Below are 25,541 nucleotides of genomic sequence, written 5' to 3'. Positions count from 1 at the left end.
ATGAGGTTGGCATCAGCCCACCTCACAAGCGTGTCAAGGTCCCTCTGGATGGCATTCCTTCCCTCCAGGGCATCAACCGAACCACACAGCTTGGTGTCATCGGCAAACTTGCTGAGGGCGCACTCAGTCCCACTGTCCATGTCAGCGACAAAGATGTTGAACAAGACCGGTCCCAGCGCTGATCCCTGAGGGACACCACTCGTTACTGGTCTCCAGCCGGACACTGAGCCATTGACCACAACTCTTTGTGTGCAGCCATCCAGCCAGTTCTTTATCCACCGAGTGTTCCATCCATCAAATTGATGTCTCTCCAATTTAGAGACAAGGATGTCGTGTGGGACAGTGTCGAACGCTTTGCACAAGTCCAGGTAGATGACATCAACTGCTCTACCCCGTCCATCAGTTCTGTAGCCCCATCATAGAAGGCCACCAAATTGGTCAGGCAGCATTTCTCCTTAGTGAAGCCATGCTGGCTGTCACCAAGCACCTTGTTGTTGTTCATGTGCCTTACCATGACATCCAGGAGAATGTGCTCCAAGGTTTTGCCAGGCACAGAGATGAGACTGACTGGTCTGTAATTCCCTGGGTCATCCATTTTCCCCTTCTTGAAAATGGGGGTTGTATTTCCCTTTTTCCAGTTGGCGGGCACTTCACCTGACTGCCATGATTTCTCAAATATGATGGACAGGGGCTTAGCAACTTCATTTGCCAGCTCCTTCAGGACCCGCGGATGGATCTCATCAGGCCCCATGGACTTGTGCACATTCAGGTTCTTAAGATGGTCTCAAACCAGTTCCTCTCCTACAGTGGGCCTAAGGTCTTCATTCTCGCAGTCCCTGGGTCTGCCTTCCAAGACTTGGGTGGTTTGGTCAGAGCCTTTGCCAGTGAAAACCGAGGCAAAGAAGTCATTCAGAACCTCAGCCTTCTCTAAATCCTGTGTAGCCAGTTCTCCTGATAGCTTCCAGAGAGTGCCCACATTGTCCCTAGTCTGTCTTTTATTCACTACGTACCTATAGAATCCCTTCCTGTTATACTTAACATCCCTAGCCAAGTTTCATTCTAGCTGGGTCTTAGCTTTCCTAACCTGGTCCCTAGCTTCCCAGACAACATCCCTGTACTCTTCCCAGGCCACCTGTCCTTGCTTCCACCTTTTATAAGCCTCTTTTTGCAATTGAATTTTCCTCAGGAGACCCTTATCCATCCAAGGAGGTCTCCTGGCCCTCCTGCTGCACTTCCTTCTGGTTGGGATGCAACACTCCTGAGCTTGCAGCAGGTGATCCTTGAATATCAACCAACAGTCTTGGGCCCCTCTGCCTTCTAGGGCTGTATCCCATGGAACCTTACTAAGCAGGTTCCTGAAGAGGCCAAAGTCTGCTCTCTTGGTCCAGGGCAGTGAGCCTGCTGCACGCTCTTCTCACTGTCCTGAGGATCTCAAATTTGAGCATCTCATGATCCCTGCATCCAAGGCTGCCCTGGAGAGTCACATTTCCAACGAGCCCCTCCCTGTTGGTGAGCACGAGGTCAAGCACGGCACCTCTCCTTGTCGGCTCCTCTGTTACTTGCAGAAGGAAGTTGTCTTCTGCACAATTGAGGAACCTCCTGGACTGCTTGTGCCGGGCCGTACTGTCCTTCCAACAGATGTCAGGGTGGTTGAAGTCACCCATGAGAACAAGGCCGTGTGAGCGTGAGGCTTTTCCTATCTGTCTATGGAGTGCTTCATCCGCAGGTTCTCCTTGAGCAGGCGGTCTGTAACAGATCCCCACAGTAATGTCTCCCATAGCTATATTCCCTTTAACCCTGACCCACAAACTCTCTGTGGACTGCTCACCTGTCCCCAGACAGAGTTCCATACTCTCCAGCCTATCCCTAACATAAAGGGCAACTCCCCCTCCCCGCCTGCCAGGCCTGCCTTTCCTAAAGAGCCTGTAACCTTCCATTCCAACACTCCAGTCATAGGAGCCATCCCACCATGTTTCTGTGATGCCTATTATATCATACCCCCTTAGACATGCACACATCTCTAATTCCTCTTGTGAATGATTTTCTTTAGATTTTCTTTAGATATTCCAGAAATCCAAAAGGTTGGAATGTGAAAGTTCAAAGGTGGAAGGTCCCAGATTGATTCCAGCCTCAAAACCTAATTCAGCTCCCTGTTGGTGTATGTTCTGATTTGTTCTAGCTGTCTTTCTGATATGTGAACTTATTTTCCACCAGCTAATTCCTCCTCCTGCAATGCACAGCACATATTCTTTTAGCAGAGCAGAGCTGTAGAAAAAACAGAGGCAGTTTTCTGCAGCCTCTAGCTTTTCTACTGTAAAAAATCCAGAGGGTATGTAAAGAATTGGAAAGAAAGGGATTAAATTGTCTTGTTATTCCATGTCATTTCAAATTTGGAAGTGCAGATATGGCAAAAGAATAGGGATAGCTCTATCAGCAATTCTTAAACCCTACTGAAGAGCATCACAAAGCACAAACTAGAGTATGTGATAACACAGGCTCCTGGGGTTCACAGCACTTCTGTTCCTCTGGTCCAGAAGACATGTAAAAGCACTTTTAGCCCTTAATTACAGCAGGTTCTTCTATTTATCCAAGGAATTACCTGAATGCTGAGGACCCAGTGGGGGCTCACAACTTCAAATTTAAGAAACAAATCATGACTTCAAACAAGTGTACAGCTGGGCTGTACTGACTGGTAAGACTTCTTCATTTTCTAGGGCATCATCATCATAGTATCATCATAAACCCCCCTACAGCCCTGCATCCAGCTCTGGGGACCCCAACATATGAAGGATGTGGAGCTGTTGGAGCAAGTCCAGAGGAGGCCACAAAGATGCTCCGAGGGCTGGAGCACCTCTGCTACGGAGACAGGCTGAGAGAGCTGGGCTTGTTCAGCCTGGAGAAGAGAAGGCCCCAGGGGAGACCTCAGAGCAGCTTCCAGTGCCTAAAGGGGCCCACAAGAAAGCTGGAGAGGGGCTTTTGACAAGGGCAGGTATGGACAGGACAATGGGAATGGCTTTAAACTGACAGAGGGGAGATTCAGATGAGATCTGAGGAAGAAGTTCTTCCCTGTGAGGGTGGTGAGGCCCTGGCACAGGTTGCCCAGAGAAGCCGTGCCTGCCCCATCCCTGGCAGTGTTCAAGGCCAGGTTGGATGGGGCTTGGAGCAACCTGGTCTAGTGGAAGGTGTCCCTGCCTGTGGCATGGGGTTGGAACTGGATGATCTTAAGATCCTTTCCAACCCAAACCATTCTGGGATGATTCTATGATACACCCACAGTGTGTAGTGAGGCAGTGATCTTGGAGCAGTCAGGAAAGTGACTGTCCTTCAGTCTTTAAAGACTGTGGAGATTATCACCTCTCACAAAGGTTCAGAAGTATCTAAAGTTTAATTCATGAGAAATCAAGGGATTTGAAGAGTGACTGTTAGACAAGAGCCAGGTCAGGAACAGCATGGAGCTGTTGGCCTGCAGCGAGAAATGGAAAGTTAACCTTTGTTGTTTAACCCAGTGTGGTTAAAGACTTGTAATTCTCCTTTATCACCTGCTGCTAAAGCTCTTTCCGCCAATCTTCCCCTCATGTGCTGCAGCACCACCAAACGTCCCAGGGACCTAAACCAAATCAATCAGTAGCTACGGCCACCATCCTCAAAAGCCCTTTTCTTCAAACAGCAGTAAGGAAGCAGTCCCCAGCCAACTGTTTCTAGCACTGTTGTACCGTTAGGTACCAAACTGCGTACAACCAGCAGACTAATTAAGGACTTTATATAATTAAGGCCTTCATATACGAATCTCCCTGCACATAGCTCAGAATGAGTAAAATGACTTTAGAACGTGACTCAACTGAAGCAATGGCTTTCTGTAATGACTGGGTCAAAAATTAGTCTTAAGCCAATAAATACCTGTGGTTGCCACTGATACTCAGTGCCAGCAGGGAATGTAGCTCTTCCTTTCACTGAAAACCAGAAAATACTCCAGAGGGTATTTTAAACAAGCCCTGAGGCAGTGCCACAGGCTGTCAGGGCTCTTCCCTAATAATAAATGTTAACACAGGTGACAAATTAAGCTCTATGAATATCAAGAGATTAATACTGTGGGATTTTCTGCAGCAATGAATTTTCTGCGATGTCTTACATGGGGTATACATATGTTGTAGCTGCACTTTATATCCAAGTACTGTGTTTGTGCGTGCTTGCCTTTGAGTCTGTTTTAATTTGCCTTCCAATCTAACACCCATCTTGCTGGCTGAGACATTTTGCAGCTCACGTCACGTATAAACTCAATCGTACGCATCTGCTGCCAAGGGAAATAATTAAGTTCCAGCAATTTGTCGCTAGATGGGATCACAGCCCCAGTTACATACACAGGGGAGAAGGCTGAGCTGAAGTTCAGCCCTCGGCTCAGCCTCAGACACCCACACTGTGGGCATCAACAGGTCACCTCAGTGACTCCAAAGGAAGCTTTTCCAAGCCTGAGGAGCGTCATGTACAAATACAGGACTGTGGGGAGGGAGCTTGTTCTGCAGTGTGAAGTGGGACTACATTTCCAGCAAACAGCAGATTTGCTCCCCAGGATGCTGGAGAAGGGCTCTTCATCAGGGACTGTAGTGATGGGACAAGGGGTAACAGGTTCAAACTTAAACAGGGGAAGTTCATGTTAGATGTAAGGAAGAAGTTCTTTACTGTGAGGGTGGTGAGGCACTGGAACGGGCTTCCCAAAGAAGTTGTGAATGCTCCATCCCTGGCAGTGCTCAAGGCCAGGCTGGACAGAGCCATGGCCAGCATGGTCTAGTGTGAAGTGTCCCAGCCCATGGCAGGGGGGTTGGAACTGGCTAATCTTAAGGTTGTTTCCAAACCAAACCATTCTGCAGTTCTATGATTGAGGCATAAAATTGGAATTTGAGTGCAAAGAGCACCAAGATACCTTTTAATTCCCAGTGCCACCTCTGCATTCTGCATTCTAACCCTAACCACCCGTATCCATACTGCTGCTCCCCTGAAGGGCTCCAAATGCAAATCTTTTTATTCAAGGGAAATAAGGACAACAGCAAACATCTTAATTACCCTTAAAGGCTCAGGATTCCAGATTTGTTTCCAAGATATATTACTTATCCTACCACAGAAACTCTGCAGCATTGCTGACGAGCCAATTCCCATGTTCCCCCAAAAGGAATTTTTTGGGAATGGCTTCTTTCAGCAGTCAGTTTTTTCTCATTTTTAAGGGCTCAGTTTCAAAAGAGCTGTCCTCAAAGTGCTTCAGACATAACTGCTGGTGCTTGGATGGTGTTCCCACATCCCAGCCCATGTTGTGAATCCACTGCTTCAGGGGAGGCTTATTTTGAGGAGGAAAACCATAGGCAGCAATGGTGCTCTTCTTGTACGTGGTGGCATTCTGACAGTTCAGCACCGAGCAATAAACCATTGTAAAATGGGAAACAGGAACAAATCCCTAAATAACAAGCCAGGAAGAGAGTTTAAAGAGTTCCTAATGAACTTCGGTATTAAACAGGATAAAACTTCTCAAGAAAACATGTGGGTTTAAAAGACACAAAGAGTTGAGGTCATTGAGATGTGAAACATGGCGCTGAACTTCGTTGCTGGAGACATGGAGCCAATGCCTGCGGCACATGGAGAGCAGGAGCCAGGTCTCTTTCACATGCCGCTTTCCTTCTTCAAAGCCATGTGTAGAATCTGAAAGGCAAAAATCTTTAAAATCAGCATAACAGACTATTATGATGCAGATTTACATTTAACGCAACTTCTGCTATGAAGACCCATATGGATATGCTTCCTTAATCTGCATATCCATGAGGAACACTCCCATGTGCCACAACAAAGCTCGTTGTAGTTATTCAGAATGTAACAACAAAAGGGCAATAGCCCAGTAACATCAAAAAAAAAGGAAGGCTTGGATTTATAGGTGGGGTCTGAAAAAGGATTTTCCCATTGCATGGGCTGCAGGAGGCAATATTGGGATGTCGGTCAGAGAGGAGATCCTTGGAGAGGCACATTGAAAAGAGGAGAAAACCACACAGAGGCACTGCTAGAAAAGGGAGAGAATAGAAATCATCAGAGCATGCACCTGCAAAAGAACCAGGAAGACAACAGGGCCCTGGCAGAGCACACGGGGGAGTGTTTCTGGGAACACGGATGGGATGCTCCACGACACATTCTGGTATCAGATGTAGAAGGAAATCATGCAGCCCTGTGCCAGGGCATTGGGACAAACCGAAGCCCTGCTGTGGACCCTACTCACCACCCATTCCTGTGCACCAGCGCCCAGCGAGTCAGGAGGAGACCATTACCCCCCGAGGGCCGACATCTGAGCTCTGTTAAACTGACACTAGAGGAAAACACGGCACCCTCGCTTCTCTAGCAGCCGCTGCTGCCTTCCCCTGCGTGCCCCGGCAGTGTCTGCGCCTTCCCACAAGCTGCGAACCCCGGGCCCTGCAGGCCACCCTCCCCCGCAGCAGGCACAAGCCTCGCAGGGGCTCGGGACCCCAAAAGGCGGCCATTCCCGCCTCGCTGCCACACTGCACTGGTGCCGACGGACGCCTCCGCTCACGGCCCCGTCTCGCCCTCCCCGGCCGCGGTACGAAGCCCCTCATGCCGCAACCCCTCCGCGGCACCACGCCACGCCCCCCGCCAGCGCTGCAGCCAATCGGGCGCTGCGCCGTCCTCCACGCGCAGCCAGCCCTGGGCTGGGCCGCCGCAGCCCGCTTTTCCTCGCCATTGGCCTGTCACTCCTAGCCTCCGCCCTCCCATTGGCGAACCGGCGTCCCCACAACCAATCACCGCGGGCACGTGCGACGCGTCCTCCACGAGGAAGGTCGGGCAGACACATTCATTCCCATTGGCCAGCGAACGAAGAAGTGGGACGCTGATTGGAGGATAGTAAGCGCGTCCTCACAGGGCGGGGATGACGAGCCCGCGTTTACTTGTTGTCATAGCAACGCGGACCCGCGGCGGCTCGGGCGGGACCGAAACGGCGCCAAGAGCCCGAGGGGGATGCGGTGTCCAGGGGAACGGGCCTGGCTCTGCCTGTTCCCGGCCCGGGGTGGGGCCCCGTTCCAGCCGGGGAGGCCTCACTCAGCAACGGAAGGGGGACCGGCTGCTCCCCCTCGTCACGGGTGGGTCACTGCAGCAAAGCTGTGACGTGGGACGGAAGCCGCAGAGCTTCTCCCCTGGCTTCAAGCTTGCCCATTCTCCCTCCTTCCCTTGTGGAACAAGCAGTGAAATTTCTCTTAACAATTTTAATTAAAAAGGCCCGTGACCTTTCCAGCAGACGCGAACCCATCCTCACAGAACTGAAGCAGAAACATGCATGTAAAAAAAGGCTGATGAACAAAGTCTGTCTGGCAACGTTGGAGCCCTGAACCAAAACAGGCTCTTCCGAATCCAGCCAGTGCTGCTGCTTCTGCGTTTTCCTTCTGATACCATCGACAGGGTGACATTGGGTACATCCAGCCCTGGATCATGGAAAAGAATAAATCATGTCCTTGCAGTGCCATGGCACGTCAGAGCCTCACAGCCCTGTTAAGAGGCACCAAACAAAAATACATTTTTCTGTAGGAGAATGTTTAACAAGCATCTAAGGGGTCTGCTTTCACAGGATTTGGCAAACTGAACACACGCAAGACCCGCAACAAGGAGGGAAAGTAACTGCCACATAACTTTTAAGGCAATGCAAAATCAAAACCCTATTCCAGGTGAGGATCTCAGCCTTCAGGAATTCACAGTCAGGGTTCAGCAGCACAGAGCCCCATGAACCCCATGATTAACTGCAGGAACAAGCTGCTTCTTGCACTCTGCACCCCTCTGTCCCAGTTGCCACTCTTGAAGAGGCTTCTTCCAAAGATCCACAGGTTCAGTGCTTCCTTCCTCACAGCATTTCAGAAAAGTGGGTCTTTCCTGATACTGTTTCACCTGGAAAACTAGTGTTAGCAACTTCATTTCCAGTCCAGTCCCTGGACTCTTCAGACTCTCCACAGCCTAGGAGTAACACTGCAGACTTTCTCCAGCCTGAAGTGTTACAGAATGTTCTGTGTGTCAATGAGCTTTCTCTCCAGTGTGGATTGACAGCTAGCAGTAACTCTGAGCACCGCAGACTTCCAGCACAGCTCCAGCATGTGCCCAGCAGCAACAGGCACTGGTGAAGGTGGTGAACGGGCTCCACACACCATTTCAATGCCATCTGTGGAAAATAACTCCCCAACCTTCTCCCTTTGCCTTGGAGCAGGCTCAAGATGGCTGTTCCACAGCTGCCTCCTCCTGCCACAGCCCAGCAAAGGGCAGGGGGATCTTGCCATGGCCCTGCCCAGCAAAGGTGGCAGCTGAGGGTGATGCAGACTATCCTAGCTGGGAGGGATTTTCTATATGGAGTGCATTACAGCCCCCCTGATCTCTGTGCAGGGCCAACTGGCCAAGGCCAGGTGTGTTTCTTTCAAGTGACTTTCCTGATGCTTCACCAAACTCCTCCTGAGCACAAACCTCTTCCTGCAGATGGAGCACTGGAAGAGCCCCTCTCCTGAGTGCCGGCGCAGGTGGTTTAGAAGGTAATCCTTTCTCCGGTAGGTTTTGTCACACTTGGAGCACTTGTATGGCCTCTCTCCCGTGTGAGTCATCTGGTGCCTGACAAGCCACGAATGGCACACAAAGCCTTTCCCACAGTCACTGCAAATGTAGGACTTGCCCCTGCCTTGGCTCTGCTGCTGTCCCGCGGGGCTGCTCCGTGGTGCCAAGTGCTGCTGGCACCTACTGCAGGCCTCTGCCTTGTCCTGTGGGTGATCCCAGCAGGGGCTGGCCAAAGGGTTTTCGGCAGGGAAGTTCTCCTCGCTTTCTGCTGGCGGCTGCTCCTCTCCACCCAGGCCATGGTGCTCATGAAGCCCCGGTTCACCTGCAGGGTTTTGTCTGCAGTAGGGATGGGTGGCAAGCTGTGGCCCCATGGGTAGCCCCTCATAGGAGGCAGAAGCAGGCCCCTGCCCGTCTCTTTTCTCACCTGCAGCACATGGCTGTGAGTGCAGCACACGGAATGCCCTTTCGTTGAGACTCCTCTCACACGTGAGGCCTGGAGACGTGTCCCCTTCTCGGGCTCCCTGGGGAGCCTGGAGATGTTCCTGCTGGGTGGAATTTTTCTCCCGTTTGTTGTATGAGCACAGTCTCTTTCCATCGCTGTTTTCCTGAGTGCTGAAGAAATCCAAGTATTCACCAAATCCTCGGGTGTGCTGAGCATCATCCCCAAGACTGTTTCCAGCACTGTTTGTTTCCATCATTTCTGAATTCCACTGACTGTCCCACGTCACCCTGGGGCTAGGATCCTTGGAAAACTGCTCTCCAGGTCTTCCTGGCACCTCTGAGTCATGTGCTGTGCTTTCAAAGCAATCTGCTGGAGGGTCCCTCTTTGTGTTTTCATCATGCACTGAAACAGATACATTTCAGAGTCTTTAACTAAAATAGGGGAAGTTCAGGTTAGATGTAAGGAAGTTGTTCTTCACTGTGACGGTGGTGAGGCACGGGAACAGGTTGCCCAGAGAAGTGGTAAATGCTCCACGCCTGGCAGTGCTCAAGGCCAGACTGGACAGAGCCTTGAACAACCTGGTCTAGTGGAAGGTGTCCCTGACCATGGCAGGGGGTTAGAATTGGATGATCATAAGGTCCTTTCCAACCCAAACCATTCTACAATTCTATGATTCTAATTAAAGAAGCCTCTCAGAGTCTCTTCAAGCCTACAGCCACACTAAGGGACAAAGTAAATAAGGTAGGAGGTTTCAGTACCGATGGGGGAGCAAGTACCAGAGTTCCACTGAGAGAAAATCTTCAGGAAAACAGAAGATTTATTTTTTCCAATTACTTTTTTTCTTTCAAATCTACACAACAAATCACTAATGCAATATCTTATCTTCCCCCTCTCACATAGATATCTGAAATGTGAGGTCTAAATTCCTTGACAGAGTGGACATGGCCACCCGTTGGTGCTCTCTGCTGCTCTCCAGGCACTCCAGCAAGCATCTAGAGCAGGAAGAGCCCAAGCCAAGGCACCACTGCCAGCTCGGCGTGTCCCTGGGGCTGGATCCCTTTCTGGGATCCCTGGCTAGGCTTCTACAGGGAGATGCTCTCTGGCTGGGTCTTTCTCCTTGGAGAAAGCTCAAGCAGCTGAGTGGAGGAAGCTCTTGCACATTACAAGTGATCCCCAGACAGGTGCACAGCTCTGGACTGATGCAGAGGCACGCCCTGATGGAGAGCTGCCTCTCACCTAGATGCCTCTCCTGCTTTTCTCAGAAAACATTTATGACTCCTAACAATCCAACCCCAAAAGGCACCTGGCACAGCTCTCACTCTGCCACTGGACAAAACTGTCCTGCTGACCTACAAATTCCCCCTGACCGTGATTGTTTCCAGTGTTTTGTTTTCCAGCTTATTTCCAACAATACTCTTCAGCCCAGCTTTCTAATGCTCCATAATTTTCCTGTCCCCTAAGACCTGTGACTCTTCCAACATCTGCCAGTTACTAGAGAAAGACTCCACTGAGTATCATGAAGGACCATGAGCCTCTCAGCAGTGTCACCCAGTTGAATTCAAAGTTACCTGCACTGCAAAAACATCTCCAGCCCCTATTTCTCCAGTGGTGTATCGGGACAGCAGCACATAAGCATGTTACCACAGGCTGAGCTAAAGCATGAATGCAGAAGGCACCGGTTGCTCTACAGTAGTTGCCTAAGCATGTCCTCCCACCCCAGTAACTCCAGGTTATGCGTACGCACAGGCTGGAAGGTCTGGCACAGGCAGAGTTGGCTGGGAAGCCCACCCTGTGAGCTCTTGGAGCAGTTGTAACAGGCTTCCCATGGGAAGGGGTGAGGTGGAGCAAATCCAGCCTTACACCAGGGTGATATTCTGCATGACCTTTTCTGGTGAGGCAAACTCAGGCACACTGGTAGTTTCAAAGCAGTTACCTGCATACCAAGAGTTTACCCCTTGACTTACTCTATAGTGACTTCACCATGTGCTATAAATGTTTAACTAACTTAGGTGAAGGAATCAGGCGTGATCCATACTCCAAGTGTGCTCTGCACTCCAAATGAATGAACGTCAGCATGCACATCTCCAAACAGCACATCCCAAAATTGTTTTGCATTAAAGTCACCTTACCTTTAGCTGCAGGACAGCTCTCCTGCTTGGGAATGCAAACTCAGGGCTCCTTATTCATTGGTACTACTTTTAAAAGCTTCTAAGCCAGAGGGAACCCTTGAATAGTTTGAGTTGGAAAGGACCTTAAGGACCACCCAGTTCCAACCCCTTGCTATGGGCAGGGACCTTCCACCAGACCAGGTTGCTCCAAGCCCCATCCAACCTGGCCTTGAACACTGCCAGGGATGGGGCAGCCACAGCTTCTCTGGGCAACCTTTGCCAGGGCCTCACCACCCTCACAGGGAACAACTTCCTCAGATCTCATCTCAGCCTCCCCTCTGTCAATTTAAAGCCATTCCCCCTTGTCCTGTCCCTACCTGCCCTTGTCAAAAGCCCCTCTCCATGTTTCTTGTTGGCCCCTTTAGGCACTGGAAGCTGTTCTAAGGTCTCCTGGAGCCTTCTCCTCACTGAACAAGCCCAACTCTCAGCCTGTCTCCACAGGGGAGGTGCTCCAGCCCTTGGGATCATCTTTGTGTCCTCCTCTGGACTCTCACCAACAGCTCCTTTGCATGTTGGGAACCCCAGAGCTGGATGCAGGACTGCAGAGAAGAGTCTCACCAGAGCCCCTTCAGCTGACCGAACCTCCAGTTTTTGAGAACAAACACTAACTAGCAGACTGAGGTTTGCTCTAGTTCTTTCGTATCCTAAATTACTAGCTCATGACATCAAATATAGCATAAACAAACAACCTAATTTAGATTTACTGTCCCAGAAATCTCAGCTGAAATCCACTACTAACCTGTGCTTGGATCTGCAGAGACTTCTTTCTCCAAGTCTTGTTGTTCAGGGCAGCGTGGCTCCTCTTCTTGTTTAATCCATGAGAAAACATCAGTTGCATAAGTTTGAAATCCTGCTCATGAGGGAGAATGTACACAGTTGAGAAACACTGAACACAGATGCAAATGACAAAATATTTGGGAATGCACAAAGACAAGGAAAGCACTAACAAAGCCTCAGGGAAGACTTGGCAGGAGGGGCAATTCCCTCAGTGGGAGTTTTTGCCAGGGAATCCTCACCATCAAGGTCTCCTGGGAGGTCCTCACCCTCCACTCCTGGTAGCTCCCTGGCATGCACCTCTTTGCCTTTCTTGGGCTGATTTGAAGACTCAGGCTCGCAAAATGCTTGCTCTGCTAAAGGAGAAAATTGAAGACGAGTATATTGTAACTGCATAAGCTCAGGATTTCACAAGGGTGGAACCTGCTCTGCTCTTGATTTTCATTTTCACATAAGCCAAGCTCCCAGAATCCCTGTTTCTTAAAGGTCTAAAAATCCCAGTTTGCCACATACTGGATGCCAAGTACAGTGATGATGGAGCCAGCAGGCAGAGCTGCTGCCCTTTGTAAAGGGTAAGGACAGCCGAGCTCCAAAGCAGGACAGTTTATCTGTACTACAAAGAGGTACCACCAAGTGAGAAGGCAAGAAACAGGTCCCTGGCCTGTTCAGGCTCGCTGTACAGCACCAGCACCCCCAGGAGCCCATGCACTTGCTTGTGTACGCAGAAAAAGCACAGGAGAGGAGGGAAAAGGCAACCTGAAGCCTCTGGATGTGCAGGAGGAGAGGCACCACAGCCCTGTGAGAGAAAGCTGCAGAGGCTGGGGAGCTGCAGAGCTGCCGCAGCTGCTCTGACTCCCCGCAGACACCCATGCAGTGAATGGCACCAACCCTACACATCATTCTGGCAGAGTTTTGCTTCTTCCAAGTTAACCTATTGGCCCCAAAAAGTGACCAACTGTGATGATATATTTAACCAGAACTGTCGATGTGAGGTAAGAAAAGTGAAGAAATTAAGGGAGAACAAAACATTTCCTATTCCTCACTGCACTGTCTGGATGGGAACCAGACACGTGCTTTGCAAACTCCAAAGCAGCTGTGAGAAGGGCAAGACAGAATACCAGCCTTTACCCGTCAGGACTGGGGGCAAGTCTGTTCAAAACCTGTGAGTTTTTCATAAAACACCTGGAATACATGAGAAGAGGTGGAAAAAAAACCCCAGCCTTGGAATTTAATCCTTGTGTTTCATTTTCCCTCCGAGGTATGCAGTTACTCACCTGGGCAGGGCTCTTCAGCAGCCTTTCGAGCCTCCACCTCCTGCTGATCTGCAGAGGCCAACTCTTCCTCTTGCTTAATATGGATTATGCTGTCTTCTGTTAATAGGAAACAATGTTATTTTAATTCCATACACAAAATTAATTCCAATTCTCACCCCAGCAGCTCTGTCGTAGCTCGCAATCTAGACAGAACCCTCACATCAGTTCTTGCTGAGAAAGGTCTCTCAAAGAGACCTCAAGTATTTACCACAAAACCCTCAGCAGACATTCTGAGCCTCAGAAACCCATAAAAATTTCACGCAGGTGGAATGTCCATTTTGTGGTGTTGCCCACCAGCAGCTGAAAACCCGGCCTATGCCACCCTGGGAAAGGGCAGTGCCACCTGAATTCCTGTTCTTGAGGTTTACTTCTCTTTTGGCTCTGCTAGAGTTGTGTCAATCCCTTTGCAGTCACTCTCAGTAAAACACACACTGCTTCCAGCCCATCAAAAAACCTCTAGTGAGAATTATGAATTTCATATATCCAAAAAATGCTATGAAATAAGGAAAAGCAGATGGGCTACTGCTCTACATGTCACCTCCATAACACAATCATAGAATCATAGACTAGTCAGGGTTGGAAGGACCTTAAGATCATCAAGTTCCAACCCCCCTGCCATGGGCAGGGACACCTCACACTAAACCGTATCACCCAAGGCTCTGTCCAACCTGGCCTTGAACACTGCCAGAGATGGAGCATTCACAACTTCCTTGGGCAACCCATTCCAGTGCCTCACCACCCTAACAGGAAAGAATTTCCTCCTTATATCCAATCTAAACTTTCCCTGAAAGTTCATTGAACACAGTGAACTGGAAGAACACTTCATGCATGGGTAAAACCAACTACATGTGGCATGTCTGTGCACACGGAATGGAAAGGCTTCTTGACACCCAGTGGTCAAGAACTGGCCTCCACCCTGCTCTGGCAATTCAGACATGGTAGTACAGCAACCAGGAGAGGGCAAAGAAATGCTTCAATGTAGCCTCCTGGTAAGGCTGGTAGGGATGAGGTGCCCAACAGCTACATTTGTAAGACCACACTCAACACAGCGAGTGCCTCGGAGAGACTGATGTCCCAGAACTGGCCGACCTGGGGAGGTTTTGGCACTCCATGTCCCAACAGCCCACGCACCCCAAAGCCACTCACCGCTCTCCGCAGGATCATTTCTCCCATCCCCATCCATGCAGTTCTGAACACACGGCTGGACCTCATCTTCCGACTGGGCCTGGGTATCACATCTGGGAGCATCCGGCTCTGCAGGAGGGGTGAACTGAGGCACAGCCACAGGTCCTGCTTGCACAGGGCTAGTGGGGACACGGCAGGGACCCTCTTCCTGCCCACCTCCCGCTCCGACCCTCCTCACACACACCCGGCTCGAGGTGGAGGTCGAGGTCAGGCCCTTACCGAGGGAGAGCAGCATGTGGTAGTTGCTCCTCATAACGGCTCGGTGCAGGGCCTGCTGCCAGCCACGCAGCGCCCGCCACTCCTGCTCGCTGAACTGCACCCACACGTCCTCCAGGCTCACCGGGCCCTGCCCTATCTGGGGCCGTGCTGCCCGCCGGCCGCCGCCGGCAGCCCAGCGCTTCGCTGACATTCGAGGGGCCCCGCCGCAGCAGCCGCTGCAACCGCCGCCGGTCTCCAGCCGCCGCTCCAGCGCCTGGAGGCGGCCGCGCAGAGCCAGCGCGGCCCTCAGCTGCCGCTCCGCCCGCGCCAGGCGGGCCTCCAGGCGGAGCAGCCGCGCCGCCACGGCCTGCGCCTCTGCTCGCTCGGCCTCCGGACCGGCCATGGCCGCCCCACCGGCACCACCGGCACCACCGACACCGGCCGCTGCCGCTTCCGCTGCCGGCACCGCAGCGCCCCCTGCCGCCGCCCTGCCACGAGCACTGCGGCGCCCCCCGGCGGGAGGGCTCGATGCGGCGCGCGGCACCGCCGAGTCGAGAGGGATCCGGGATTCTCCATGAACCACGAGGGATCGGGATCCCGACAGAGCCGAAATGGACTCAGGTTTCTCCGTGACCTGTGAGGGATCAGGGATCCTCAATGAGCTGAAAGGGACTGGGATCCCTTCAGAGCCAAGAGGAATCGGGGATCCTCTGTGAGCTATGAAGGACTGGGGATCCCCTCAGAACTGTGGGGGATTGGGGTCCTCTCAGAGACATGAGGGTTCAGGATCCTCTCAGAACTATGAGGGATGTTTCCCTCAAGGCCGTGACAGAGCAGGATCCTCAGGGCCATGAAGGATCAGGGTCCCGTCAGAGCTGTGATGGAACAGAGTCCCTTTGGAGCCAAGAGGGAACAGGATCCTCTCAGTGCAGCATGCCCTCAGAGCTGGGGGTGCTCAGGGTCCCCTCAAAGCCATGAGAGGTCAGAGCCATGAGCATGCAGGGTCCCCTCAGAGCTGTGGCGGACTGGGGCTCCCTTCCGAGTGATGAGGGAACAGGGTCCCCTCAGAGTTACGTGGGCTTAGGATCCCCTCAGAGCCATGAAGGACCAGAGGGGTCAGAGCTGTAATGATTCAAGATCCTCTAAGAGCCATGAATGTGCAGGGTTCCCTCGGAGCTGTGAGGGTTCGGGGTCCCATTCAGAGTCATGGGAGTACAGGATCCCCTCAGAGCCCTGAATCGTAGGGGCCCCCTCAGAGTTATGGGGGCTCAGGCTCCCCTGAGAGCCATGAAGGACTGGAGTTCCCTCAGAGCTGTGGATGGTGTCGTGTCCTCTCACAGCTGTGAGGGACCAGTCCCAGGCCCACCCCACAAAGGGGAGCTGGGGAACAGCGTTGGTGATATCAGTAGTGGAATTGTTCTGCTGCCTTTGGTGAGGGACAGAACTGTGGTGAAAGCCCGGCTGCCTGAGGGTGGTGGTGCTTCTTGGTACTTTGGTGTATTCTTCTTGCCTTGCATGTAATCATCATGTAAGGAGCTGGATGCAGGAGATGGCGGGTACCTCTCTGAAACACACAGAAAGGCTTTTATAAACAAAAACCTGAAGTCATAAAGCAACAAAAATCAGAGTTAGAATCATAGAATCACAGAAGAGTTGGAAAAGACCTTAAGATCATCTAGTTCCACCCTCCCTGCCATGGGCAGGGACACCTCACACTAAACCATCTCACCCAAGGCTCTGTCCAACCTGGCCTTGAACACTGCCAGAGATGGAGCATTCACAACTTCCCTGGGCAACCCATTCCAGTGCCTCACCACCCTTACAGTAAAGAACTTCCTCCTTATATCCAATCTAAACTTCCCCTGTTTAAGTTTTAACCCGTTACCCCTGGTCCTATCACTACCATCCCTAATGAAGTGTCCCTCCCCAGCATCCTTATAGCTCCCCTTCAGATACTGGAAGGCTGCTATGAGTTCTCCATGCAGCCTTCTCTTCTCCAGGCTGAACAGCCCCAGCTTCACACACTGAAGCCGGCTCATGTTCATTTTCTCATCAACCAACACCCACAGGGCTGCTCTGAATCTCTTCTCTGCCCAACCTGCAGCTGTGTCTGGGATTGCTCCAACCCAGGCGTAGGACCTTGCACTTGGCATGGTTAAACTTCATGAGGTTGGCATCAGCCCACCTCACAAGCGTGTCGAGGTCCCTCTGGATGGCATTCCTTCCCTCCAGGGTATCAACTGAACCACACAGCTTGGTGTCATCGGCAAACTTGCTGAGGGCACACTCAATCCCACTGTCCATGTCAGCGACAAAGACGTTGAACAAGACCGGTCCCAACGCTGATCCCTGAGGGACACCACTCGTTACTGGTCTCCAGCCGGACATTGAGCCATTGACCACAACTCTTTGGGTGCAGCCATCCAGCCAGTTCTTTATCCACCGAGTGGTCCATCCATCAAATTGATGTCTCTCCAATTTAGAGACAAGGATGTCGTGTGGGACAGTGTCGAACGCTTTGCACAAGTCCAGGTAGATGACATCAATTGCTCTACCCCTGTCCAACAGTTCTGTAGCCCCATCATAGAAGGCCACCAAATTGGTCAGGCAGGACTTCCCCTTTGTGTCTTTATCCCACAACTCATCTTGCTTTTCAAGTGATAACAAACTGCAACGCTGAAGTTGCTGGAAACTTTTTGCTGGCAGCAGGATCAATGTGATCTTCCTGCAGGGTGAGAATTGTACAGTGAGCTTATTTAAGTCCTATTTTTAGCTATCCTTACCATTCAGGCCCTGTATGGATCTCAGTATACATGTGGAAAACAATTCCTGCTCAGGTTCCACTGCAACATTAAAAAAAGAAAACACAATAAACCCCCCTTCTTCCTTTTTTCTGGTTCAAGGGAGACTATTGTCTCTCCATCAGTAAGGTACGATACCATAAACTGCCATTTACCAGGTCAGGTAAAATGATGAAGAACCCAAACAAACAAACAAAAAAAAACATAAATCAAAAAAGCAGCATTTCAAACTTCACAGCTTTAAGCTGATCCAGTTTATTGTTATTAAAAATCAATGGCTACAAATTTAACTGGCATTTTACAAACTGATAAAAACAAGTTCCCTGCCTTGATGGCTCACACTCTAGGTAACAAAAGTGTAAAACATGAAGAAGTAGTTTAACTGGAGACGGCAGGAAACCACTGGAGAAGCAATTAGTTCACGTGCTTATTGGACAAAACCCAAACCGCTTCTCTAGGTATCAGATGCCCCGTACTGTCAACTGCCAAGAGATTCTCCCTTCAGCACATCAAACAGCAGAGAAAAAACAGTTCATGTTCACTGCTTCATGGTAGCAAGCAGTCCCCGAACCCTGGGAAGTGGCAAATACAAACCCCTCTGTCCTCACAGATTTCTCATTTGGAGTAAAATATACGGATATGTGCACAGAGAGGGGCTCACCACAGACAGACCTATTCAAACATGTCAGGAGCTGAGAAATCAAAGACCTCAGCAGCACTAGGGATGAGAAAAGGTGCAGACAGGTCACCAGGCAAACACCTGCAGTGACTGAAGACACCCTGGCAGGCACAGCTCTGTGCCAGCTCCCACAGTGCAGGCTCAGAGAGGGTCACACAGGCTCACCCTGATCTGCTCTGGGCAAGAATCAAGTCAGCTTGAACAGCCCAGAGCTCTGAGCTGCTGAGCCAAAGTGGGCACAGGAGTTCTTGTCTCACACTCTGCTGGCAGGGCAAGCAGCAACGAACCTGGAAAAAGAAGACCTCACGTCTCTTGGCCAAAGTAGTTTCCAGACTAGAACACCTGCCACAGCAGCCAAATGGAGCGGGAAGAACACCTCTGCCTGGGGGGATGAGCCAGACACCAGTATCCTCCCCCTTCACAGTGAAGAGTGCGGTCGATTGAAGAATAAGGTGGATTGAAGAATGGGGTTGATTGAAGAACAGGGTTGTAAATAAGTAACCTCAAGAACCTTAGGCTTTGTTAGCAGCTATAGAGAAAACAAAATTACTAAGATAAGCTTTGCCAGAACCCCCTGGGGGTTACTGATATGACAATGATCCTAAAACGAAGTGATGAAGAAATAACCACCAGGGGTCCAAAAACCCACTACATCATTTTTGTATGCATACAGGAGGCATTGTCTAAGAAGTATGATGTAATGTATGTCATCTAATGAACATGTATGTTTAAGGACAATATAATCACAGCCTGGTTGATGCCTGGGAGACACACGCTAGGAGGAGCTATCCCCCGTGTCTCCCAGCGCCACAATAAAGAATACCTGCTTGTCAACTTAAAACTTTGTTGGCGAGCTCCTGGAGTTTTCTCTGAATCAGCAGACACTTTGGGACCAGAAGTGACGGAAAGGTTTCTAAAGCCCAATTCATGTCAAGAAAAAGAGCAGCAGGTTTAAAACAAGTCAAGCAGCATCACCACCCCTGAAGCTGCACTACATATTTGGGCAATTTGCTAAACACATCAGATACTGGGAGTTTTTTCTGAACTTGGAGCAAAGTCCCCACAGCTACTGAAGTGTAAACCCAGTGCCTTGCACCCCACATCAGAACTCCAAGCACAAGTGGCCTGGTTATCATAATTTACAGAAAACTAGCTCTGTTTTCAAGCTCTAAAGACAGAGCTGAACCTGTGTTTTACCAGCCAGCTTCCTAAGCAGAAACAGCAGCAAAAATATCATTCAGCCTGTGCCAAGGCACAGACAGAGTTGGGAACAGACTGGTTGCCCCTTCTTGGTGAAGGCAGCACCCATGCAAGCCATTGGTGAGGTCTCACCCTGTGCATGTGTGCAGTCACCACGAGTCTTTTGCAAACACAGAACTCAAACTCACCCACCGAACTGAGAACAGCAGAACTTTGTCAAGAGGAGCAGCCAGGACAAGTCCAGGTGAAGAACTTCAAAACACTCAACTTTGCTGGAACGAGTTCAAACAACTGATTCAAATTCAGAGAGGCCCAAACCACTTTCATTCTTGAATTCTGAGCAGATTATGAGGTACTGTGGTGTACCATCACCACCATGAAGGAAAGGGCACTGGTGCCACAGCAGATCCTAATTCTACTTTGCTTGGATCTTTGGGATAAGTTATCAGAGAGCCTTTAACACTGAACAGCAGAGATCCTCTCCTCCCCTCCAAGAGCTGCAAGGCTGTGTGAGCCTGCACAGCCTAGAATCAGTGTAGCTGTTTCTTCCCCACGCCAGGCACAGAGTCCCTCTTGTGCAGGTGGATCCTCCCATGCTGGAGGAGGTGCTCCTTCTGGGTGAAGCATTTTGGGCACTCATTGCATGTGTATGGCCTCTCATCTGTGTGGATCCTCTGATGCTGGACCACACTGGAGGAGCAGGTGAACCTCTTCCCACAGTACAAGCACCTAAGGATCTTTCTTCTTTGGTGCAAGTGCGTATGTTTGTGGCTGCCGAGAGTTTTCTTCTGGGAGAAACATGCCTTGCATTGATTGCACTTGTAGGGCCTTCCTTTTGGGTGGGCACTCGGATTTAGCTTACAGATAGCATTGGCGTCATTGCTTTTCAGGCACCTGGGACTGCTGGACACCTTGTCCACGGCTGGGACACTGGTGCGGGCTTTGGCATTCTGGTTCTGCTTGAACCTCTCTGTGGCCACATGGGTCCCATCCTCTTCCACATGAGTCTGGTGGCACAGCGGATAGAGGAAGCCGTCCTCGCCTCCAGTGTGCTCACTGCTATCCTCTGTGCTGTGGCCCTCCTGGTGAGGTGTCAGCATCTTCTTCAGACAGAAGCCCTTTCCACACGCTGTACATGAGTGAGGTCTCTTTCTGGGACAGTTTTGCCCATGGAAGTTGATAGCGTTGCTTTCACTGAGACCCTCTCCCTCTGGGGTGGATGGCACCAGGCTGCTCATGCTCTGGTTTCCCTGCTCTACAGGACAGCTGTACTGACTATCAAAGGACAGCACCTTGCTGGGACCCTGGGAAAGCAGCTCCTTTGGCTCCCTGGTTAAAGTCACAGGAGGCTTGGACCTTTGGGAGCATTCCTCCAAGTCCAGCTGCTCTACTTTGAACGTCATTGCCTCATTCGCTGGGACTGACAAGAACAATAAAAGGGACATTCACTGGTGTGAGATACCTTCCAAAATCTCCCACACTCCTTACCCCACCACCTGGGAAGCAAACAGGCCCATCTCACACAGGAAGCATAAAGGCAGCTGTGCTCACACAACAGCAGCCAGCTGAAAGACTGATAGAGAATACAAATGAAAAGCACAAGGAACACTTCCCTTTCAGCTGGCTGAGCTGCTTGAGAAGCCTCAGCCATGAGGGAGGGGGCAGAAGGAAGTGCTACCTTCCAGGATAGCAGAGTTCAGCAGCTTCCAAAATCACCTCCCTCAGCACCAAGAACTCATGGATCTGGGACAGCCCTTTGCTTCCGTCATAAGCCCATCTGCCTCCCTCCCCACTCTTCACTCTGCTCCCTCTCACTCTTCCGAGCACCAGACTTCTAAGATCCACCTTCCCTCCACACCCGGAACATGGTGACTTGCCTGCGCAGCACTCTTCTTGAAAGTGGGCACACAAACACTGGTTTTGACTTGAGAGATGCCTGCTACTGCTCAGGATGAGAGGAAGCCTCCTCTGTAGATGTCACTGAGGCAGTACAAATTTTTTCTGAGAGTTCATTGCTTTTCTTCACCAAATTAGGTGCCTGGGGTTTTCTAATCACACTAAACATGTCTCAGACTTTCGCCTGACTCTCATTCCTACATGAACATTTCATCTGAGTTGACCTGGATGTGAATATAACCCATTGGTGGAAAACCAATCAAAAGCAGGGACAGAAACTGCCAACACACAGCCATCTCAAATGCTGTCAACAATGTGAGGTCAAAATCTAAGCAGGGCTCAGCCTCCTGTCTGGAGAACTTCACTCCCCAGTTCACTCGTGCTGTGCAGCACCTGACAGCAGAGGGGTGACAGCATGGCACAAGGGTGATGAGAAAAAGCATGTATGAGTTAGCCAAAGCAGGGCAAATACCACCAAAAACTGAGCAAGTCCCACTGACACTTCTGATGTGGCACAAGGAGGATAAACAGAGACCAGGACTGAGTGTGAAGAAACAACTGGTGAGCTGGGCTGGTCTATTAATCAAGTAAATATCAAGTCATTATTATTTGGAATAGCAGAGACATCCCAGCTTGCCAGTGACTTCCCTCCATGTAGCCATCAAAGCATCACTCTGGAGCACAGCTCCCTCCTCTGAGGATGCAGCCACCAAACAGAAGAAATTCAAGGAGAAGAGCTACAGATATGCTCTGGAGGACAAGAGACAGGACCCACAGGAGAGAAGAGTGCTGAGAAGCTGGGGGACTGGAGGGAAGAGCTGAGCTCTGCACCAGTCACGACCTTACCAAACGCGGAGGTCAGCCTCCCTGCAGCCGGAGGGGAGCTGGAGGTGATGTTCCATCCAGGCATTTGCCCAGGCCCCTTCCAAGCTGGCTTTGCTTCCAGCCTTTGCTGTGTCCTGTTGCAGCATGTCCTACAGCTTGCACACATACGGTAACAGCAGTTTGCTCTGCAAGCGCCTGCTCCCTGGATCTCTGACAGTCAGGAAGCACAAAAGTTTGTTCCTTTGGCTCATGCAGTGCACCACTCACCCAGGCACTGACCCCCATTGTATCCCACTCCCTGCCACGCCTTCCTCGGGCTAAGGAATCCCACTGCGTTCCATCTCTCCTCATATGGAAGCTTTCCACCTAGCTTCTCTGCTCTGGACAGCATCCCTGACTACTGCATTCCTTTCAAGAGAGAATGAGCAGAACTTAGCTCAGCTCCCCGCGTACTTTGGCATAACACTGTCTTTGGAGAAGATCTTGAGAATTGTTCTGTTTCATTCCTAGCGTCTCCCTGTATTCTGACTGGAGGAGGCTCAGGGGGGCCCCTGTCACTCTCTACAACTGAGGAAGTTGAAAGGAAGTTGTAGAGAGGAGGTTGCTGGTTTCTTCTCCCAAGTAACAAGTGATAGCACAAGAGGTAACGGCCTCAAGCTACTCCTAGGGGAGGTTTAGACTGGATATTAGGAAACATTTCTTCACCAAAAGGGTGATCAGGTATTGGAACAGGCTGCCCAGGAAAGTGGTGGAATCATCATCCCTGGAAGCATTCAGAAACCATGTAGGTGAGGCCCTCAGTGACATGGTTTAGTGCTGGACTTGGCAGTCCTGGGGTAACGGTTGGACTTGATCTTGAAGGTCTTTTCCAACCCAGCTGATTCTATGATTTATTTCAGGGATTCCCATCTCCTCACATCCAGCACCTTGTCTACCCAGCACTTTAATCTTCCTACCAGTAAAACTGCCCGTACCCTTTCTGCTCACGTTCCTAACCTCACTGTGACTCTTGCTCCTTTCCCCACTGCCCCACCAGCCTCTCCTCAGTCCCCGTGTCTTGGCATATGCTGTCCCACAGCAGGAATGCTAGGGACTCCCAGCATTTCCAGCTACATAACACACTGTGGGATTGCTTGGAACTCACCCACACTGAGCTTGGTAAACTCCACATCCTTCATGGTTCCCTGCTCCTCCATACACCTCTCTTCTTCCTGCTTCCCAACACCTGCAAAGCTCGGCTCTGGAATACCAGTGTGCTGCAGTAAAGAGGAAACTTCTTCAGTGGTTGTTGTGGCACTGCTTGGCTCCTCCCTCGCTGTTCCCCAGGGCTTTGCTCCTGGCTACCCTGCTTTTTCATGTAAAACCTCACTCCAGCATCCCCCATCCCTATTTCTGGAAGCTTTTTCCCCAGAGCAATGCAGCAGAGAAGTGGTTCCACCTCACTCCCTGTTTCAGAGGCTTGTCCTCCCTGCCCCAGAGTCCAAGCTTGCCCTTACAGAGCAACATTCACAAGGTCCAGGCTCAGCCAGCACTGCTCTTCCCTCCAGGCCTTCCTGCACTCCTGCACTGCCATCCTGGCTGTTTACATCAACCTTAAACAGCAGAGCCTCTGCTAACAAGAAAGATCACAGCTGTTACCCAAACTCTCTGCACGTGGCAGGGGGTTGGAACCAGGTGATCTTTGAGTTCCCTTCCAACCCAAACCATTCTATGATTCTGTTTTTTCCTAACACTGTTACTACCCCTGAACCTGTTCCTCCTGAGATCCAAGAAGTTCCTTCTGCAGCAAACTGGGACTATCACCTTGCAACACCCTCTAGTGACACCATGGAAACATTACACCTGAGACAAAAACTGTATTTCATCTCTTGCCTGCACTCGGCTCTGCTGAAACCTCTTTGAAGCTGCCTCATCCCCATTGCAGGATGCTTCCCCTCTCTGGTGCTGGGACAGGAGGTCATGTTTGGAGATTGCATAGTCTGTTGAGGAACAGAGAGACTAACAGTGTCCTCAGGGAGGAACACACTCAGCTGCACTCCCAAAACTGGATCCATTGGCCACAACACACCACATGGCAGAATGAGAACCCTCTGCACTGTCCACCTGGAGTCAGAGGCTTCCGGAGTGGGCTGGGATACTGAGGTGACCACAACCAATGCCCACACCTAGAGACGGTGGGACTGGATGTGCCATATGCTGCTGACCACAACAGGCACTCATCGACTTCTCCATGTGCCTACAAGCCTGCTTCCCAGGTGGGGAAGAAGTCCCCAGAACAGAGCCAATTGGAAGAACCAGGAACTGACCAAAACAGAGACACTTACCTAGATAGATTTGAGGCTCATTATTTCCCCCCAGCTCCTTTATGTGCAGCTCCCTCTGCTGCTCCTGCAGGTCTGCCCACTCTTGAGCAGAAAAGCACACGGTCTCACTTTGGAACACCACTGATGGGTCTTACAATCACAAAGGGAATGCACTCACCACCAGGCCTGGAGAAATCCTCCAGAGGAATTCTCTACCTGAATCCTATGCCACCACCAGGCATCAAGAAATGAGAAAAAAATCCCTGCCCTGGGGCACCTCACAGAGAACAATGATCACTTTAAGGACTGTGAGTTTCAAGGCATTTGACTTGCAAATTTCACAGCAGGCTTCCTAAGATGCGGAATCACTGCTCCAGGAAGCGTTCAAAACCACCTAGATGGCGTCCTTAGTGACATGGTTTAGTGGCGGTCTTGGCAGTCCTGGGGTAACGGTTGGAAGGTGTTTTCCAACTTTTCTGTGATTCTGTGATTCAACCTGCAAATCCCACAACACTCAAACTCTGGATGCCTCAATATCCACATGTCCACCTGTGTGGAGCCCGAGCCCATCCCATAGGCATTTTACAGACCTCAGTGGGGAGGAAGAGCCTACTATTTATGTTAAAAACATGACAACACGCTCTTTGGTGAGATAATACTGCAGAATCTAAACACATCTATGAGCAAACACTGCCTGCTTGATGCTTCAGGCCATGGGGGGAGATAATGGCAGGTAGAGTTAAAGTGTGATGGAGCCCAGTGAAGTCCCCCAGGTGTCCCCCCCCAAGCACCCTTCACTCCTACCCTGGTGACGTTGACCTCGGGGGCAGCTGCAGGATCCATAAGTTCCCACTCTTCAGGAAGTTCTCTATGCTCTTCAGGCGCCGCTGGAGCTGCTCATACTCCTGGATGAGAGTGCCTAGCGCCGTGCACTTGCTCTCCAGCTGGTTCCCAAAATCCACCGCCGTTTTCCCGCGTTCCAAGTGGTTCTTCTCGGTGGCGGCCACCCGGCTCTCCAAGTTCAGCAACCGCGAACCGTGAAGCGTCCACGCTCTGCTCCATCGTCTGCATCGCCGCCGCCGTCTTTAGCGAGACGAGGCTGCCGCCGAGCGTCGGACACCCACCCGCCGCCGGCGGCTCCGCGGGGAAGCCGCAGCTCGCCAGGTGCGGGGGTTCCATTCCCGCCCTC

At 51.0% G+C, this 25,541-nt stretch overlaps 1 protein-coding gene and 1 long non-coding RNA gene across 2 annotated transcripts; both read right to left on the bottom strand.

Moving 5' to 3' along the window:
• Nucleotides 1-5,462: 5,462 nt before the first annotated feature.
• LOC133280099 (uncharacterized) lies at nucleotides 5,463-6,402 on the bottom strand. The gene is made up of 2 exons (XR_009747068.1): nucleotides 6,251-6,402; nucleotides 5,463-6,037 (listed from the first exon to the last, which is right to left on the bottom strand). It is a non-coding gene; the product is annotated as an uncharacterized LOC133280099 (long non-coding RNA).
• An 864-nt stretch (nucleotides 6,403-7,266) lies between these two features.
• LOC133280012 (uncharacterized) lies at nucleotides 7,267-25,531 on the bottom strand. Its single transcript, XM_061474296.1, is given in 15 exon segments — nucleotides 7,267-9,412; nucleotides 11,918-12,031; nucleotides 12,195-12,308; nucleotides 13,227-13,322; nucleotides 14,412-14,519; nucleotides 14,670-15,282; nucleotides 19,461-19,524; nucleotides 19,869-20,748; nucleotides 23,194-23,385; nucleotides 23,509-23,668; nucleotides 23,892-24,028; nucleotides 24,374-24,502; nucleotides 24,894-24,901; nucleotides 25,157-25,392; nucleotides 25,394-25,531. Coding segments are annotated over 15 exon segments (4,035 nt in total). The 3' UTR covers nucleotides 7,267-8,366.
• Nucleotides 25,532-25,541: the final 10 nt, after the last annotated feature.

Source organism: Pezoporus flaviventris, unplaced genomic scaffold (assembly GCF_033815535.1).
Source record: "Pezoporus flaviventris isolate CSIRO_AGI_PZ_B2104156 unplaced genomic scaffold, CSIRO_AGI_Pfla_v1 ptg000079l, whole genome shotgun sequence".
In the NCBI taxonomy this organism is placed as follows: domain Eukaryota; kingdom Metazoa; phylum Chordata; class Aves; order Psittaciformes; family Psittacidae; genus Pezoporus; species Pezoporus flaviventris.
The sequence above is the reverse complement of the archived record's forward strand: the minus strand, read 5'-3'. Positions and strand labels throughout refer to the sequence as shown.